Below are 18,530 nucleotides of genomic sequence, written 5' to 3'. Positions count from 1 at the left end.
ATTGGAAGAATATTCTGGAAAGCCCCCAGGTTTGTGGGGAAGATGAAGGAACTTAAGAGAAAGAAGGGGGGGGGCTGGAGCGATAGCACAGCGGGTAGGGCGTTTGCCTTGCACGCGGCCGACCCGAGTTCTAATCCCAGCATCCCATATGGTCCCCTGAGCACCGCCAGGGGTAATTCCTGAGTGAAGAGCAAGGAGTAACCCCTGTGCATCGCCGGGTGTGACCCAAAAACCAAAAAAAAAAGAGGAAGAAGGGCAGGTGCAGAGGAAGTGACTGACGCTCCGTAAGGCCCCCACCCCCACCATGTCCACAGATCTGACACTTGTTTAACACTGTTCCCACTGCTTACTCCTTGTGGACTCCACTTAGGCCCTTTTTTGACTAACTACACTGGGACTCCTCAAGGGACCCTTGGCCATGACAGCCAGAAGTAGAACCACATGAACATGAATGCACAGACACACAGACACACAGACACACACACACACACACACACACACACACACACCCCAACACTCAGGAAGCTGCTCCTTCAGCCAGGACAAAGGTCCTTTCAGACCTGAGCCATGATGAAGGGGACTTCAGCGAGTTTTCTTTTCAGACCAGGAGGAAATTCCTCAGATTCTTAGACGGCAAGGCTGAGACTTTGTTCTGGTTTCATAGTGTACTCCCCAAACTGCAGAGCGAGGACAGGACACTTGGGGTGGGTGAGGAGCTGGGCACCCCTACATGGAGGCCTCTTACACCCCAGCCTGCAGCCATCCTTTGCCCATTTGACATGGCTTGAGCCTCTCTGTCGGCCCTGTCTATATGCAAGGTGTGTCCTGCATGTCCAGGCATGTTCCCAACCAGTCCTGGACCCTTTGGGGCAGCATCTGCAAGCTCTGCCTTGTGAAGCCACATGTCACACTCAGAACATGCAGCAGCTACTCTCCTGGTGTCCACTCAGAACATGCCCCAGCTACTCTCCTCGTGTCCATTCAGCGTGTCCCAGCCACTGTCCTGGTGTCCACTCAGAACGTGCAGCAGCCAGCCACTCTCCCATCATCCATTCAGCTTGCCCCAGCCACTGTCCTGGTGTCCGCTCAGAACATGCCCCAGCGACTCCCCCAGGATCTGCTCCGCATGTCCCAGCCACTCCCCTGGCATCTACTCGAAATGTGTACCAGCCACTTGCCTAGCGTCCCCTCAGCCACATATCACTATGCCTTCAGCCCTTTTCCCCATTCCACCTGTGAGACTTACATCCTCCCAGGGAGAAGCTACATCTCCATCCCCCTTGCACGTAGGCTGTCGCACACCAAGCACACTCATTTGCTCAGCCACTGGTGAGCCTCTCCCTCACTTCACTGTGGTCACAGAGAGTAAGACATCTACCCAACACCCCAAACCAAGAATCAAGTGTGTGGAGAGAGAGAAACGACATCATGGCTACAGAGTGGGGAGACTGAGGCTAAGCCACATACTAAGGTTAGAATACTGCTTGTCAGGAAACTTCCTAGCCTTGACCTGTGTCCCTGCCCAGGACCCTCAGGCACACACCTCATCACTTGTCACCAGACATCAGCAGCCCGAATAGGAACCTCAGAAGAGCTGAGAGGGACAAGGTGATGTTTGGGGTACATGCTCACATATGCGTGACTGTGAGTGCACATATATGTGCACAAGTGTGTACCTTGTGTGAGTACACAAGTATGTGCCTGTGAGTGTATGAGTATGTGCCTATGTGAGTGTATGGGTGTGTGCCTGTGAGTGCACAGGTGTGTGGACGAGTGTGAGCCTGTATGTACATGAGTGTGTGCCTGTGTGTGCATGATTGTGACCTGTGTATGCACAAATGTGTGCCTGTGTGTGCACGAGTGTTAGCCAGTGAGTGTGTGAGTGCACAAATGTGCCTGTGCGAGTGCATAAGTGTGTGCCTGTGTGTGCATGAATGTATGCCCATGCGTGCATGAGTGTGTGCCTGTGCGTGCATGAGTATGTGTGCCTGTGAGAGTGCATGAAGTGTGTATGTGTACGAGTGTGTACTGTGGGTGCATGAGGGTGTATGCCCGTGAGTATGCATGAGGAGTATACATGGGTGAGTGCATGAGTCTATGCCTGAGCACAGCATTGTGGGTGAGTGGTGTGCACATGTGTGGGGCTGTGTGCGGGGCCTGCTGGGGTCCTCACACCCCAGCTATGGGATCCGAGATGAGGAGTGAGGGCCAGTGTGACTGCAGTCTCAGTGTGAGAAACCTGTGGCGGTAGCAGCTCCAGCGCCCGCCGTGTCTCCTGCAGGCATCTGCTCCCTCAGGGGCTGCCCTGCATGGCTCCCTCCGCCTCCATTCCTGCTTCTGGTTTTTACGTTTTCACATCTCAGACACAGGTTTGGCAGGAAGTGACCAGCCTCAAGGCTTTTCCTGAGCCAGGCCCCTGGCAGCAAACTCAGGCGCTGGGAGAGGTCCTGCTGAGGTTTGTTTGCTTTGCAAAGCGGAGCCTGGAATTCCACGGTCCCCTCAGCAGCGGCAGTGCTGAGGCGTCCTGGGCCCTTGTAAATCAAGAAGGGGTTGTGTTTGTGGTGAGAAAGCCCCAGAGTGCGTTCCTGACACAGGCAGAGCCCTGTGCACTGTCAGCCCACCCGGGGTCAGCCCGAGGTCCCCTCTGTGGGGAGGAGCTGCCTTTGCAGGATGGCACCTTCACAGGACACCAAGCAGCAGGTCCGGGGAGAGGTGATGGGCAAGTGTGGCCTTGGGAGCCTGCCCGGGGCCTCCCTCACGGCCGTCTCAGGAGCCTTCCTCACCCAGGCTGGGGTGGGGGCAGCTCCTGCCGTCCCGCTGCTCTGCCAAGTGTGAAGAGCTCAAATCCGGTCCTTGGAAACATTTCCAGATGTTCTGGCATCAGAAAGTGCCTCTGTGAGCCTTGGAAGGGGCCGGCCCGGGCCCCCCCTTTACCCAACAGGCACTCACCCCACCTAGGGCACACAGCAACCCAGGTTGTGCGTTCTGAAAGACCGGGGAGTGGGCATAACCCCACAAGGATGAGGAGCTAGAAGGGCAGCAGGGACACGGGGGCAGGCGAGGGACCTGTGACCTGCCATCCCTGTGCTGCGCTACAGTGCCGTCCAGCTCAGGCGGGCACCTGACTCCCGCGGCTGGGCTCCTCCACCGGGTGGTGCCCTCAGGAGAGAGGGCTGAGGGCCTGCTCCCATTGGCCGCTGCAGCGTCACAACCCACATCCCCACCCTGGACCCTGAGTGCCATCTCAGGACAGATCAACCAGGGTGCCCCTAAAGCTGGAAGTTGGTCCTTGTCTGGGGAGTCAGTGCCCCCTTCTTGCCCCTTCAGGGCAGGGCTGTATGATCTCAGGATTATTCAGGAGGGAGCTGCAGGCAATCCCAGCACCCCAGCAGATTCCGTCACCACAGCTAGGAACCTCAGCCCCAGGGCCCTGCTCGCCCTCACCCCTCATGTGAGGGGAGGTCAGGTTCGCAGGGCACACACCCCTTCCTGAGACTGTCCAGGGGAGCTGGGCCCCGCAGCAGAGTCGGGGCAGGGCAGCGCGCTCACACCTGCGTCCCTCCTCAAGCCCCAGCGGTGCTTCATTCCTCCACCCCCCGCCGCTGGCCAGAGGGTGCAGATGTGACCTAGTGCCCTCCTGGGGCCTCTTCTTAGCCGCCCCCAGAGCTGGGAATGTGGGGAGCAGGACCTGTGAGGGGCAGTACTGTGGGGGGACCAGAGAAGAATGTGGATGTCCCCCTACCCTGGGCTTGCACAACAGAGACATTCTGGTTCTCCTGCAGTCTCAGGCCAGGGCTTGGGGGACGCCTCAGACCCCGAGACCCGCAGGGAAGCGGCACCCAAGCAATGAGGGGGTGGAGTGGAGCGTCAGAGGCACCTTGAACCAGGAGGGACCCCTGTGGGCATGGAGGAGACACCAGGCCTCATCCCAGCCTTCTGGCAGCAGCTGGCTCTGCCGCCTAAGCCCAAGCTGCTGCTGGGGCTGGGATAGGCCTGGCTGAGGGACAGTAGGCACAGTCGGGATGTGCAGATGCACGGGCACATGGACTGCGGGCCACACGCACCCAGCTTGATGCTCCCTGCAGGCCCTAGGGGCATGCCTTCTCCTGGCGCTCTCGCCTCTCCCTCTAGCCTCCCACACCTGGAGCCCAGGCCACCATGATCGCTGTAGGGTCTCGGTGCATTGGACTCGTCCCTTCCTAGGCCAAGGAAGGGGTTCAGAGGCGCTTTGGGTCACCTTTAGGACCCGAGTTGGGACATCTGGGGATGCCTCTACCTGGCCATCCAGCCTACTGAGGCAAGGACCTCTCCAGACACTGCACTGGGTGGCCTTGTGGGTTACAGCACCCAGCGCCTAGGGCAGGGAGCACCCACTTCCTTCCAGATGCTCAGATGTGCCTTGCGCGCGCGCACACACACACACACACACACACACACACACACACAAACACCAGCACACGCAGTAGCACGGCAGCACACACAGCGGCTCACGGGCCCACACATAGCCACATGGCAGCACACACAGTGGCACACAGGCTCGAATGTAGCACATGTAGCGGCACAGTTATGTGTCAGCATACATAAACATTGCGTACAGATGTATGTTTGCACATATATTCTCCACGCAGACAGCCCATGTGTGCACTCAGGCACACACTCCTGTCACAGGGCTGCCCCCTCCATGGTGAGGACCTGAGCAGACCAAGGGCAGCTGGCTGGGGAGGCTGAAGCAGGATGGGGTGTGGCCTCCCCAGGCCCGCCCCGTCCCAGCAGCCTCAGGGAGAACTGGGGCTGGGCCGGGCCCGCTGGTCGACCTCCTCTCCCCGGAGCAGCCCCCCCTCCTCCAGCCGCGCCTCGCTTCGCCTGCCTGACCAGGCTGGCTGGCGTCAGCAGGGCCGAGAGCAGGAGCATGCGAGCGGTGAAGCGCCGAGAGCTGCTGGCTGGCGCTCCCCTCATTTCCTCTTGGCCCACCGGCTCTGGGCGCCACTGAACAAAGGCTGCATTGAGCCTCGCTCTGGGCCGCTCCTAGCCTGGCCACTGCCCCTGCCGGGCCCGCCAGCAAGGCTCCTGGCCACCCCGCAGGCGCAGAGACAACCCCCCTGTGGCCTGCCACACGTCCAGGAGCCCAGGGGCATGGCCCTTTTCCCCCAACACTTCCTCTGCCAGCTGCGCCCCCACCCCAGCCAGGGGATGCGTCTGTGCCCTGCCAGCCCTGGACTGAGTCTTTTGCCAGGGCCACTGCGGAGTGCAGTCTTCTCGACAGAGACCAAGGGTGAGCCCCCGCCCTCAGACCCCTGAGGCTGACTCCCTAGGACCTGCAGGCCAGGGATCATGGACACTTGGGGCTGTGTCCTCACAGTGGCAATAGCAGGAGGGACTTGGGGCTCTCAGGAACCCCCAGCCCTGCAGCTCCCTCTCCCTTCCCCCACTGCCGTCAAAGGGGCTTTGTGGCCCCCAGCCTTGGCGGAACTCCAGGGAGGAACGAGCTGCAAGTGTGGCTTTTGGAGGAAAGTGGAAAAAAAAATAGAGGAAAAAACGACGAAGAGAGACGTGGCCTGTGTGAAGCAGGCGCCCCAGCAGGCGGTGGCCAGCACGCGGCTCCCCAGCCCGGCCTCCTTCCTGGCACGTGGCCCCAGGAGGGGACGGAGGTCAGCACGGGGGCTGCTGGCCCAGAGGGCTCACTGCCCCTGCTTCCTGCTCGCACGGCAGGGCCAAGGGAGATGGGCAGGAGCCAGGCCAAGCCCAGGGGCACAGCACCCCTGCCTGCCCCCTGCCCCACTTCCTGTCCTTCCAGGGGACACCCCTCCCCACCTCTCCTTGGTCCAACTCTATGCCAGCTGTTGACAGATGTCACACGTGTGGCCAGGTCAGTCTTCCCAGCCATTGCAGCCACCTGGCGTGGGGGACAGCAGGGTCTTCCCCACACCTGGCTCCCCAAAGGCGGCTCAGAGCTTCCAGCTCAGCCTCATGGGAAGCATGAATGGGGACAGAGCAGGCCCGTCAGGGGGACAGACCCTGTCCACAAGCGGGCACAGGCAAGACCCCAGCTCAGTTCATCTCCTTGCTGAGCAGCTGGAGACCCCAGAAAATCGAGATCCCGGGCAGGACTCCTGAGAGAAAGCCAGCCTGTGCCCCATGCCCCGCACAGCAGCTCTGTCCGGGCACACAGGGAGCTCCTGCATCCAGCTCGTCCACCCGGCACAGCATTGGAGCTGGGCCCCCAGCCCTGGGCAGTGCCGGTCCTGCCCTTGCTGTGATGGTCACACCACCTGGGGGTCCCTAGGAAGCCAGGGACAGGGTGGCTGCACTGGGGACAGCGGCCCAGGGATCTCAGGCCAGAGTGTGGCCAAGGCCCAGGGTAGGGGCGCATGGAGGGGGCAGATTCACGGATCTGCCCATGGTGCTGACCTTATCGGTGCTGAAGGAGATGGAGGCAGGTGTGGAGGCAGAGCTGCAGACTTAGGTGGAGACAGGCATGGAGGATAGAGACAGATGGAGACAGAAAAGTCAGCAATAGAGACAGAGGCAGAAATCGAATAGTGTGTCATTGCAGGGACGGTGTGGGCAGAGCAGCCGGGACCAGAAGCCTCTGCTGCTGGAGGCGTGGTTAGCGCGTGAGGTGCCCTGGCTTGGACCCTGAGCCTGCTCTGCGGTAGGCCGCCAGGGCCCTCTGTCCCTGATTCCAGCCCAGCTGCATGCCACCTCACGCACAGTTCCCTCAGCCCATCCCTGGGCCACCTCCCCTCTTCAGAGACACGAGTCTCTCCTGCAGCACAGCCCCTCCGCAGGGAGACAGGCCAGCTCCCAGGAAAGCCCTGCGACCTCTCCTTTATCATTCCCGGTCCCAGAGCCTGCAATGCAAGGAGGATGGACCTCTGCAAACCTGCCTGTGCCCGCAGGCAGGCCCCTGTCCACTGCATATGCCAGCCCCTGTCCCGAGATGCCCAGAAATGAGCCCCCCACCCGTGCCAGTGCCGCCTGTCCCCACAGCCACACTGTCCACAGCCTCCTTGTAGTGGTGAGCAGGCCGGTGGCCCGGCATGGACAAGGTGTAAGGAGGCCCCTCGTCCCAGCGAGCATGGGGCCAAGTCTGCCTTCCATCCCCGTGTCCTAGCCAGCATTCCTGTGTCTGGGCCTGGTCCTATCCCTGCGCTGGCCTCTGGATAAGGCTCTGATCTCCTGCCAGGCACAGCGACCCACAGCCCCCCTCACCCTTGGCCCTTGTCACACTCCTGACCCTGGGCTCAGCACGGCCCGGCCCTGGAACAGCTGCGGGCGGCCATTGCCGGGCACCCTTTGAAGCCAGGGTTGTGCCGAGAGCCGCAGTGCACCAGGATGGCAGAGCGGGGCGCCTGGCACCTCAGGCCTTCAGAGGGGCAGCTGCGCAGTGGCTTTGCACCCACACTGGCCAGCGGCCTGCCCCAGGCTGTGGGGGTCACTCTGAGGGGACAGCTAGGTCCACCCCGTGAGTCCTCAGGACAGAGAACAGAACTGGGACAGTGGACAGCAATGGCCTCTGTTGCTGGCTGCCTGCCTGTGGCCCGCCCAGGCCCCGTGTGTGGAGGGATCTGCAGAAGCAGGAGCCTCCCTGACGACTGGGCTCTTCTCATCCTCAGCCCACCCACACTGCAGCCCTACCCCCACCCGACTCATGCCCCCTTTCTGGGACCCCTGGTCTCTCTGGAGCTGCCCCTCACTCAAGGCTACCTGCGGGGATGGCTGAGGGGTTGTCTGGATGCAGGTTGGGCACTGGCCCCCACCACTGGCTTCCTCAGCACCCTATCAGTCAGGCTTGGCTCCACCCGGCCCCCACCTCGGGGTATCATCTGACCTCCCAGTGTCGGTGCTTCAGAGGAGAGGGCCCAGGATGGGCTTGAGGGCAGGGCCTGTCAGGGCTCTCTGAGACCGTGCGACATCCCAGGGGTCTAGGAAGGCTCTGGTGGGTGGGGGATGGTAGCCCAGAGCTGCTGCCCCACAGTGAGACTCACCCCAGCACACACATACCAAGCCTGACACCTGGCACACTGCATGAACACACATGGGCACGTCTACGGGCAAAGGCCTGTACAACTGCACACGTGCTTCCACATGGAGTCAGGCACAAGCACCCACATAGCGGCACGTGCATCACAATCACAGACATGCACAAGTCAGGCACACAGCTGCACACAGAGATGAAGACAAAATCACCAGCTTGGAGGGAAAGGATGCACTTCTTGTTTAACAAAATAAATTAAATATACGAAGCTTCAGCTCAAACTCTATAAAATTACAGAGGTGTGGACCCCGGATGTCCAACATGGCCGCAAGGCCAGGAGGGTTTGGGGCCCTGGGGAGGCCAATCTGTGGACCAGCCCCCCTCATCATTAATATTATTATCTTTATTTCTTACATATAAATATCCAGGACCCCTTTCTCTGGCAGTGGGGGTCACCCTTCACCACCTCCTGCTTCAAGGACGCACCTCACACCCAGGCTTCCCGAGTCTGGTGGCAAGAACAGCACAGCCCACTGAGGGCAGGGAGATGGGGGTGCAGATCCAGACTTTCTCAGCTGGGTGCTTCTCTGGCCTTCTGTAGGAGGGGTGACAGGCCCCCACACCCTCCTGAGGCCTGGGGTTCCTTCATGGCATCGTGCACCACTACATGCACACTGCAAAACCTTCAACACGGATCTGTGCCACAGCTGTACTCAGGCACCTGGGCCAAGGGCTATGTGTGTGACACAGTGTCCATGTGTATGTGTGGTGGGGTGTCCATGTGTGTGTGACAGTGTCCATGTGTGACTGTGTGTGATGGGGTATGTGTGTGATGGGGGTCCGTGAGTGTGACATAGTATCCATGTGTGAGTGTGTGGTGGAATGTCTGTGTGATGCAGTGTCTGTGTATTTGATGGTGTGTCTGAGAGTGACTGTGCGGTGTGGTGTCTGTGTGTTATGAGGAGTCTGGTGTGACTGTATCCGTACTGGGCTATCTGTATTGCTATGCACACACCTGCAGTGTCCTGGTATCTGGAGGTGTGTCCTCCCACATGGATGCCTCACCCAGGGCCCCTGGGAGCTGGCCACCCTCCAAGCTGGGTGTGTCCTGGAGCAGAGACCCAAGATCCCTAGCACTGGTAGTGGATGTGTAGGTGCTGCGGCCCCTTCCCCTCCATATGTGAGTGTGTGTGCGTGTGTGAGTGTGTGTGTGTGTGCACGTCTGTGTAGAGTTTGGGGTACAGCTTGGGGCCTGTGGCTGAGCCCGGGCCCAGAAGGTGCTGGGGGGCCACTGGGGACGCCAACTCCTCACACAGGCCCCCCGCAGGCGGCACTGGCAGGTCCTTGTCCCCAGCCCGGGTGCGGGGGGCTGCAGGTGGGCGGTGCACAGGCGCAGGTGTGCAGGGCTTCTTCTTCACCTGGTAGAACCACAGCAGCACCGTGCCCAGGATGAAGACGGCGCCAGCAGGGATGCCAATGACCACGGGCCATGGCAGGCTAGTGATGGAGGGCGATGGAGCCACAGCGGGTCCCGGTGGCTTTGGGTCTGCTGGAGAAACCAAGGGAGTGGGGAGGGGCCCCGGGCCTGGTGGGGGGTGCAGGGTAGGTCGGGGAGGGACACGCACCTGGCAGCACGGTGAGGAAGGCGCTGCGGAAGCTGTAGCCCATGGTGTTGGCGCCCAGGCAGATGTACATGCCTGCGTCGTCCTGGCGGGCGCGTGCGATAAGCAGCTTGTTGAGGTAGGAGCCATCGGGCCGGGACCACACGTCACCAGTGGGCAGCACCACAAACTTCTGGCCGCCCACGTCAATGGTAGAGTTGTAGCGGCCCTCAGCTCCGTACTCCACACGCTTCAGCCACTGGATCACCGGCTTCACGTCACTCCGCACTTTGCACTGGAAAGATGTGGTGCCTCCAAAGTCTACTGTCGTGTTCACAGGGTGCGTGCCCGTGAGGACAGGCTTGGAGCGCGTCCTCTCTACAAGGGCAGGGGAGACTCGTGTGGGCACGGTGCCTGCCCTGCCTCTGCTGCCTGCCAGCCCCGCCCTTGCCAGCCCGGGCCCACTCACGGATCACGTCCACCTTGTAGGTGGCGTTGATGGCGCCAGCCCGGTTGGACACTCTGCACGTGTACTTTCCACTGTCCTCAGGACGCAGATTCTTGAGACTCAGGGTCCACTTCTTCCTCCGGTGCTCGCTGGTCTCTGGACGGGTCAAGGCCTGGTCGTCCTTCAGCCACATGATGTCGGGTCGTGGGTGCCCGCTGGCGGCACACTTGAGCCGCACGGAGCTACCGACCGGGCGCGCGATCACCCGGCGCCTCATCTTGGAGGGCTGCGTGAAGCGAGGCCGTGCTGCCGGGGGCAGGGTGGGGGCATCGGTCAGCAAGGTCCAGAGCTGCCCCACCCAGCCCAGGAGGAGTGCCGGCCCCTGGCTCACCCCACTGTGTGCTCGTTGCATCCTCCTGCCCACCCGAAGGGTCGTCATGTCTGGAGTGCCCCCTCCCCGGGCTGGTGTCATCTGCAGAAGAGGGGGCATTTCAGAGAGCCCTGGCCGCCCCTCACCAGAGCCCACCAAAGCCCACACTGGTGCCCAAAGACAGGAGGGAGCCGGGAACAGCCCCACAGAATGACACCCAGACAGCTGGTGCAGGTGACCCCACTGGCTGCCGAGCACCCCCGGCTCCGGGGGGTCTGCGGGGCCTGGGAGCGAGGGCTGGCCACCAGCAGCTGCGGTAACCCTAGCCCACATCAAGGGGCCGCAGGCTCGGAGCAGGGGCTCAGCTTACACCCGCTGCTCTGCCTCCCCTGGGAAGGGGCCGCACTGCAGGGCTGAGGAATGCCCCCACCCAGGCCAGCACTGCCCAAGCCGACTGGTCCCACCTCTCCCCAGTGGTGGGGTGTGGTTGCTGGAGCACCCCCCAAAACCAGAGTTCCAGGCCCTGAACTTGGCCCAGCCTGCAGGGGCCCACCAGGAGGCAGGCACCAGTGCCTGACTGGGCTGCCGGGGGTCCGGGTGAAAGCAGGGTACAGGGGCTCCCCTACTGGAAAGTGGGGCGTGGCAGCTAGGCACGGACCCAGGACGACGAGGGTATAGTTGACCGTGAGGCTGCCGAAGCCATTGGTGGCCTTGCATACGTAGCTGCCAGCGTCGTCACGCTCCACCTCCTTCACCCGCAGACCCTGGGGCAGCACGCGGAAGCGGTTCCAGCCACCGTGGATGGTGCGTCCGTCCTTGGTCCACATGGTCAGCGGCGGCGGGTCCCCCTCCACCGGGCACTGCAGCCGCAGGGTGCGGCCCAGGCGAGCCACCTGCCGCGGGACCACCTTGTCGGACATCCTCGGGGGGCCTGCAGGGGCACAGGCCCAGACTCACTCAGAGTCCCTGCCTGAGACCCTCAGAGAAGAGCCCCAACTTCCAGACCAGAAGCAGAACCTTGGGGGTCCCCAAGCATGTGCATGGGGTCACCCCTGCCGGTGTTGGGGGTTAGAGGTCACACAAGCTCCAGGCTGGGCCTCTCCCAGCAGCCCCTACACTGGTCTGGGTGCAGTCAGTGCAGGAGACCTGGGGAGGAGTGGGGGGCTGCATGGTGGGGACCTCAGCCTTGCCACGTCCCAACCCAGGGACCCTGCCTTCCTGCCACAGGTGAAGGAAGCAGCCAGCTGGAGGTGGACAGGGGACACCGGGCTCCTGAGGGACCCCTCTGCCCAGCCCGGGTGGGGTCTGTGAGCATGTCCCTGGCGCTAGCATCCCATGAGTGCCAAGTGCAGTCCTGCAGCAGGGCGGGAGCGGGCGTGTGAACCCGGCATGCTCCAGTGAATAGTGACAGTGTGTCCACAGCGCAGCAGCAACAGCGGGGCAGTGGGGCCGAGAAACCCTCTCCCCATCACCCAGCTGCCCACAGTCCCCTCCTGGCTCACAGGGGAGGCGCGTGGACAAGGCGCCCAGCCCCCTCCCCAGGCAGACCCTGCCTGCCACCTGTCACTGCCTAAGATTCCATCGTTCCCAGGGGCTGCCGGGGGCCTTGGGACAAAGAGGACATGCTGCCCCTCCCCCACACTCTATGCAGTGGAGCCTGGCTGACACCTGGACATAAGCTTCACACACTTCCGCACCTTCACACAGCCCCACAAACATGCTCACACAGACACAACCACATGTGTACACAGGCACAAATGCAGACACAACCACACGTGCACACACAACTGCACATGGCACAACATAGATACAACCACAGACACAACCACACGTGCACACACACAACCACCTACACAACCACACAGACACAACCATGTGCACACACACAACCACCTACACAACCACACAGACACAACCACACACGTACACACACACACACACACAGGGGAACAGTTTGTGGGAGGGGTGTACCCCTCCCTGCTGCAGAGCTGGGGCTAGCCTAGCCTCCTGCCCCGGGGCAGATGACAAACTGGAGGGTGCAGGTGACCTGGCCCAGCCTGGACAGGGGTTTCTGCTGGAGGTCCCCCCTATACTGCAGAGAGGAGTGCAGCTCCGTGACCAGCAGCTGGCCAGAAGTGTAGTGCTGAGTACAGGGGACAGGCCGGTACTGGCTCTGGCCGGAGCCATCCTTATCCTAAAGCAAACACCCCTCCCCCACAGCCCGGAGCTGCAGACCCCAGCAGGAGGAGCAGGGGAGGCCCAGCCCCCAGATTCACAGGGACTCGGGCTGCCAACCAATTCATGAGTGCCTTGGTGCTATAGTTAGCTTGGGAAACACAAGCTTCATTGTCCACCTGGACAGGGAGCACAGCTCATTCAGAGGGAAACGGAGGCAGCATGGAGGCCTCAGGCACCTAGAGGACATGGATAAGGAAAGCCTCAAAGCTTTAGAGCAGGGTCTGGGCCCCCCCAACACACACATACCATTTTCTCCAGGGCTTCTCCTCCAGGAAGCCCACCATCTTGCACACAGCCTAAGCAACAGTCCTGGGAAGTTGCAGACCTAGGCAGGAAGTAGTGACCGTGGGTGCAGATAGGCAAGAGGTCAACTAAGGCTGTGGCACTGGGTGAGCCCAGAGATAGCGGGCTAAGAGGGGCGCTGCCCTGTCCCCTCTCCCTCCCATACCATGAGAAAGCAGCAGGAATGGGGCTGCCAGGAGCACTCCCACTGAGTCCTGAGTTCCGACAGTCAGAGGAGCCTGGCCACACTGCCCAGACCTGACCACAGGCACAGCCACCTGAGCTCCCAGCACCCCAGAAGCAGGCTCCTGGGTTTACCAAACCAAGACCCCATACCCTAGGGGTCCAGGGGTCAGGTGGGGAGAAGACATGAGGCCAGCACGAGAGACATGGGACTCCTGGTGCCCAGCATGCAGCCCTGCCCACCCCCAGCCTGGGACAGGCTCTCTGGCCGGCCTGCTGGTGCCCAATGTCCTTGACAATGGGTGGCCCTGGCATCACCCTGATCCCTGAACAGGGTCCTCAGGGACCACAGCCAGGAATGCCCAGGTCTCCCGCACCACCCTCCTGCCGGCCCTGCAGCCATGCCCTGCACATGGCAGAGCTGTGGGGCTCCGAGAACAAGGCAGCCCCAGGTAGCGGCAGGCAGCGAGGAGGCATCAAGGATGGGGAGACCTGTGAGGCTCCGCCCAGTTACAGGTGCAGGCACAGTACCCCCAGGGACAGGAGGGTTTGCAGACACGGCCCCCACAGTGGCAGGAGGGTGTGTGGACACAGTCCCAGTACAGACAGGAGGGTATGCAGACACGGTCCCCACAGTGACAGGAGGGTGTGTGGACACAGCCCTTCATGGTGACAGGAGGGTATGCAGACACGGTCCCCACAGTGACAGGAGGGTGTGTGGACACAGCCCCCTCATGGTGACAGGAGGGTGCACGAGCAAGTCTCCGTACTGACCACCACCCTACCCTCTGTCCCCCTACACTGCCCAGGAGTGTTGCAGACATGGTCCCCGTGGTGAGAGGAGGGGTGCAGACACAGCCCTCACAGGGACTGGAGGGTGTGCCCACTGCTCGTGGTGACGAGGGTGTGCAGAACTAGTACAAGGTGCAAGCCCAGGGCACCCGCAGGAGGCAGACAGAGACCACCACACAGGCTGCTCAGACCCCAACACTCCTACCCCCCCACATACAGGCACTTCCACAGGAGACACACTCGCCCCCCAAACACAAACACATACCCTCACACCTGTACATGCAGATGAACACACATATGTGTACAGAGATACGCCCACATGGATGCAGACACAGGTACACATGCGTCCAAGGGTAGTGACGCCTGGGGCTGGGCCCAGGGCCTGCATCTGTGGTAGAACTGGTAGGACCCGCAGGGCAGGCAGTTGCCATAGAAACCAGGCCACTGGGCGTGGCAGAGGGACAGGCTGACCCCACGGCACAGCAGAGGCCCTGACAGAGCCGGGGTTCCCACAGGTGAGCAGATATTGCTGCCCAGGGTCCTGGAGCCTGCGGTGGCCCGGACGGGCTCCCCTAGAACGCAGGACACAGCATCTTCCTGATGAATGGCCAGGCTCAGGAAGCAGCCGCCTGCTGGAGGGACCGTCCTGGCACCTGGTGGCAGGCCCCCCACATCCTGTCAGCTGCACCCTCCAGCAGGATCCACCCCCATGGGGAACGGCTGACACCCCCAGGGAGCCTGCAGCATCCGAGTGGCTGCGCCCAGAGGAGCCCGGGGTGCTGGCATTTCTCTGGGGATCTTGCGCAGCCGCACATGGTGGAACCCCAGGAGGGCAGTCACTAGCGCCAAGTGCCCCCCGCTACCCTTCCCCTCAGCACAGCCACAGCCCCGCCTCAGCTGGGAGTCTCCAGGGGCCGCCCGAGGCTGTACCCTCCAGCTCCGACCCTCATCCTTGAAGACTAATCAGCACCCAGCTCCCTTCCACGCCCGTGAGTCCCCACACAGCCTCAGCCTCACCCTGGAGCAGCCTGGCCGTGGTGGGGGCGTGGCAGCTCTGAAGAGGGGCTGCAGGCATGCCAGACAGCAGACTGGCATGGTGGTGGTTGGCTGGGCACTAGCGAGGGGTGGGCCCATGGCCACCACCCCACCCCCTGTCCCCCTGCACTGCCCAAACCGGGGCCTGGACACAGGAGGTCATGGCTGCTGGGAAAAACCAACATCACCTTGGGAGGCGCCTCTGAAAGGGCCTGTGAGAGGCCATTGATGCGGGCAGGGAGGGAGCCAAAGGCCTGCTCTCAGCCCCTCCCCTGCGCCCCTCCGGGCACCAGTGCAGACCAGCACAGCCCCCAGAGGACTCTGCGTTCTCTGAGTCTCCCAGATCCATCCCCAGCCCTGGCCCGGCCCGGCCATGCGGCGAGTGAGCGGGGAGGAGGACTGAGGGTTCAGGGAGCTCTGGGGAGGGGCACGGACGGGCCTCGCTCCCCTCCCGAGAGCGGCCAAGCCCGGCGTGCTCACGGTCGCAGGAATCAGCTGACAGCGAGCTGCAGATTGTGAAACTTTGGGGAGAGGGGTCACAGGCCCTCTGCGAGCTGATGTCTAGGTTCCAGGAGCCGAGGCCAGAGAAGGGCTTTCTGGGGCCGCGGCCCCCTCCCCCTGTGGGCACCCCGGGCCCCAGAGCACAGGGCTCTTGCCCTTGGGACGCCTGTACAGAGCCCGGCCAGACCAGGCGCAGCCCCAAGGCCAGGCCAGGGACACAGCAGGGGCGTGGCACCTCGGGGCCCCTTGCGCCGCCCACCTACTGCCCACTGCCAGCCCCCACTCAGCTCAGACTCGGCCAACGACCAGGCCAGCCAGGCCGCCCGCCCGCAGCGCCGAGCAGCCAGAGGACAGGCAGGTGCGGGATGGGAGTGAGCAGATAAAAGAGGATCAAAGTCCCGCGGCCGCGGGAGGGGCAGGGGCTGGGCCTGGCCTGGGTGCCAGGCAGTGCAGAGGGCGGGGGCACGGTGGCATCAGGCCCACCTGGGCCGCCGCCCGCCACCCGGGGCGCGAATGTGGCCATATAAGGCCGGCCTGAGGGCTGTGCGCAGAGCAGGGCCCGTCCTGAGTGGTCAGTGTCCACTGAGCGCCCGCCTCACCCGGGCAGCCCAACATGGCGGCCGGGGAGGGCCACGGTGCCGCGCCGACCAGAGCAGGGCATCCCAGGTGTGGGCACAGGTGCCCGGGATGCGCACACCTGGACAGGACACAGAGGAGGGACTTCCTGGGGTGTGCCTCAGTCCTGGTGGAAGGTCCCGCGCCCGCCCCTCCTGCCCCCCCCCAGCCCCTGAGCTTCCCTGGCCCTGGTGGGGGCCACAGACCGAGCTGCACTCCCCCGGGGGTGTCCTCACACCAGGGCTTATGGTGCCTGTCAGCAGGGGACAGAGGAGGGGTGGCCACGGGCAAGGGGCAGGGAAGGGGTGGCCACAGGCGAGGGGCAGAGAGGGGTGGCCACGGGCGAGGAGTGGGGAGGGATGGCCATGAGCGAGAGTCAGGGAGGGGTGCCCACAGGAGAGGCGCGGGGAGGGGGTGCCCATGTGTGAGAGACGGGCAGGGAGGGGTGCCCACAGGTGATGGGTGGGGAAGTGGTACCCACAGGTGAGGGGCAGGGAGGGGTGCCCACAGGTGAGGGGCAGGGAAGGGGCTCCACAAGTGCGGGCCAGGGAGGGGGTGCCCTTGAGTGAGGGACAGAGAGGAGGTGCCCACAGGTGAGGGACAAGGAGGGGCTGCCCACAGGTGAGGGTCGGGGAGGAGGTTCCACGGGTGAGGGACAAGGAGGGGGTGCCGGGGTGCCCACAGGTGCGGGTCAGGGAGGAGGTATCCATGGGTGAAGGACGGGGAGGGATGCCCTTGGGTGAGGGACAGAGGGAGTGCCCACAGGCGAGGAACAGGGGTGCCCGTGGCAAGGGACAGGAAAGAGTGCCCACAGCAGGACACGGGAAGGGTGTCCACGGGGGAGGGGCCGGAGAGGACACCCGCCCTGGCTGCCAGCTCAGGGCTCCCGGGGGCTGAGGGATCGGGAGGGGGTGCCGGCCGCCAAGGGGCCGCGCCAGGCGGGCACTGTGGCAGGGTTCAGGGCCGGCAGGGAAGGGGCGGGCTGGAGGCCGGCCTGGACGCCGGGCGGGCAGCCAGGACTCACCTCGGGCAGCGGCGGCCGGCGGGGGCCCCCCCAGCAGCAGCGCTGGCAGCAGCAGCAGCAACGCGGGGCGCGGCGTCATGTCGCTCGCGGACCTGGGATGCGGGGTCGGGTCAGCGCGGCGTGGGGCAGCGCGGGCGGGCGGGGGCGGCAGACAAAGGACTAGCGGCGGTGACCGGCCGCCCCCGCGCCCCTCGGCCGGCGCCGTCCGGCTCCCAGCGCGCGCGGCCGCCCCGAGCGCCGCCCGCGCCGTGGGGCGCCCACGTGGGCGCGGGGAGCCGGGGCCCGGGGGGGCGGGCTGGGCCCGGGGTCGCGCGCGGCTCACCTCGGCGGGGCTCAGGGCCGGGCCCGCGGGGCGCGCTCCGCGCTCATCACCGCCCCGTGCCCGGCCGGCCTCGGACGCGCTCGGGGCGGCGCTACCTGGTGCGGGCCGCGACCGGGGCGCGGCGCGGGGGCCGGCGGCGGGGCGGGCCGGGGTCCCGGGGCGGCGGGGCGAGGGGCCCGGGGCGCCGCGCCGCGAGGCGTCCTTCCCTGCGGGGCTTTGTCAACTCTCCGCGGCCAGCGCCGAGCCCGCCGCCGCCCCGCCCCGGCACAACTTCCCGCCAATCGCGGCGCCCCGGCCCGCCCCGGCCCCAACTTTCCTCCAACCCGCCGGCGCGCGCGCCCCGCCCGCCGCGCTCCCAGCCCTTAACCCTCGCGCTGCTGGCTGCCCGCGGCGGGGCTGGCCGGGGTCTCCCCGCCCCCGGGCCTCCCCGCCCCCGGGCTCCCCTCCCCTCGGGGTCCTCTCGCCCTTCCCCCTCCCCCCTCCTCCCCTTCCCCCTCCGGCCTCTCCCCGCCCCCCGGGTTTCCCCGCCCCCGGCCTCCCCGCCCCCACCCCCGGTCTCCCCGCCCCCCAGGGTCTCCCCGCCCCCGGCCTCCCCGCCCATCGGGGGTATCCCCGCCCTCCGGTATCTCCCCGCCCCCGGGGTGTCCCCGCCCCCTAGGGTCTCCCTGCCCGACCGTGTGCCCGCCCCTGGTGCCCAGGCGCCAGGTGCCCGGGCGCCCGGACGCTCTCCACACCTGCGCTCGCCCGGTGCGGCTGGAGCCCCGAGCTCGGTGTCCCCTGAGCTGTCCCTGGCCGGGCTCCTGTCCGCCTCTTCCCGCCTGCCCCCTAGCCAAGCCCCAGACCCCGCAGCAGCCCCCGCGTCTTCGCGATAGCGGGGCACGGAGCGGCGTGGGGCGGCTCCCGAGGGATGAGAGATAGAGGTCGTGGCTGGGACCCTGGTTCACCTGGCGCCCTTGACCCTGGCAGGTGGGTCCAGCCACCCACCTGCAGGCTTCCGCCCCCAGGGACAGCTGCCCTCCACCTGGCTAGCAGCACACCGCGCCCCTTTGATCCGCAGGGCAGGCGGGCCGCTCGCTGGCCCTGCGCAGAGCAGGTGCAAGCAAGGCCCCACCCGGGGCGGGGTAGCGGGGAGGCGGCACTG

General features: G+C 64.4%; 1 protein-coding gene across 2 annotated transcripts; it reads right to left on the bottom strand.

The window, feature by feature from the left end:
- Positions 1-8,194: 8,194 nt before the first annotated feature.
- On the bottom strand, positions 8,195-17,539 carry FGFRL1 (fibroblast growth factor receptor like 1). 2 transcript variants are annotated; one of them, XM_055138963.1, is made up of 7 exons: positions 17,390-17,539; positions 17,068-17,159; positions 11,056-11,328; positions 10,419-10,499; positions 10,049-10,333; positions 9,604-9,957; positions 8,195-9,527 (listed from the first exon to the last, which is right to left on the bottom strand). In XM_055138963.1, the coding sequence occupies exons 2-7, from the start codon at positions 17,144-17,146 to the stop codon at positions 9,109-9,111; spliced, it is 1,491 nt and encodes a 496-aa protein (XP_054994938.1). In that variant the 5' UTR covers positions 17,147-17,159; positions 17,390-17,539; the 3' UTR covers positions 8,195-9,108. The 2 variants fall into 2 exon arrangements, with proteins under 2 accessions (XP_054994938.1, XP_054994940.1); XM_055138965.1 differs by having other exon boundaries at positions 8,195-9,524.
- Between the last annotated feature and the right edge of the window lie 991 nt (positions 17,540-18,530).

Source organism: Sorex araneus, chromosome 5 (assembly GCF_027595985.1).
Source record: "Sorex araneus isolate mSorAra2 chromosome 5, mSorAra2.pri, whole genome shotgun sequence".
In the NCBI taxonomy this organism is placed as follows: Eukaryota; Metazoa; Chordata; class Mammalia; order Eulipotyphla; family Soricidae; genus Sorex; species Sorex araneus.
Note: the sequence above shows the minus strand (reverse complement) of the source record. Positions and strands in the feature narration are given on the sequence as shown.

Excerpts from the sequence above, each read along its gene's own strand:
- FGFRL1 (XM_055138963.1), bottom strand. The coding sequence starts at position 17,146 with ATGACGCCGCGCCCCGCGTTGCTGCTGCTGCTGCCAGCGCTGCTGCTG. Across the intron at positions 10,500-11,055 it reads CTATACCCTCGTCGTCCTGG|ATGACACCAGCCCGGGGAGG; the intron begins GTCCGTGCCTAG and ends CCTCTTCTGCAG. Across the intron at positions 9,958-10,048 it reads CTACAAGGTGGACGTGATCC|AGAGGACGCGCTCCAAGCCT; the intron begins GTGAGTGGGCCC and ends CTGCCCTTGTAG.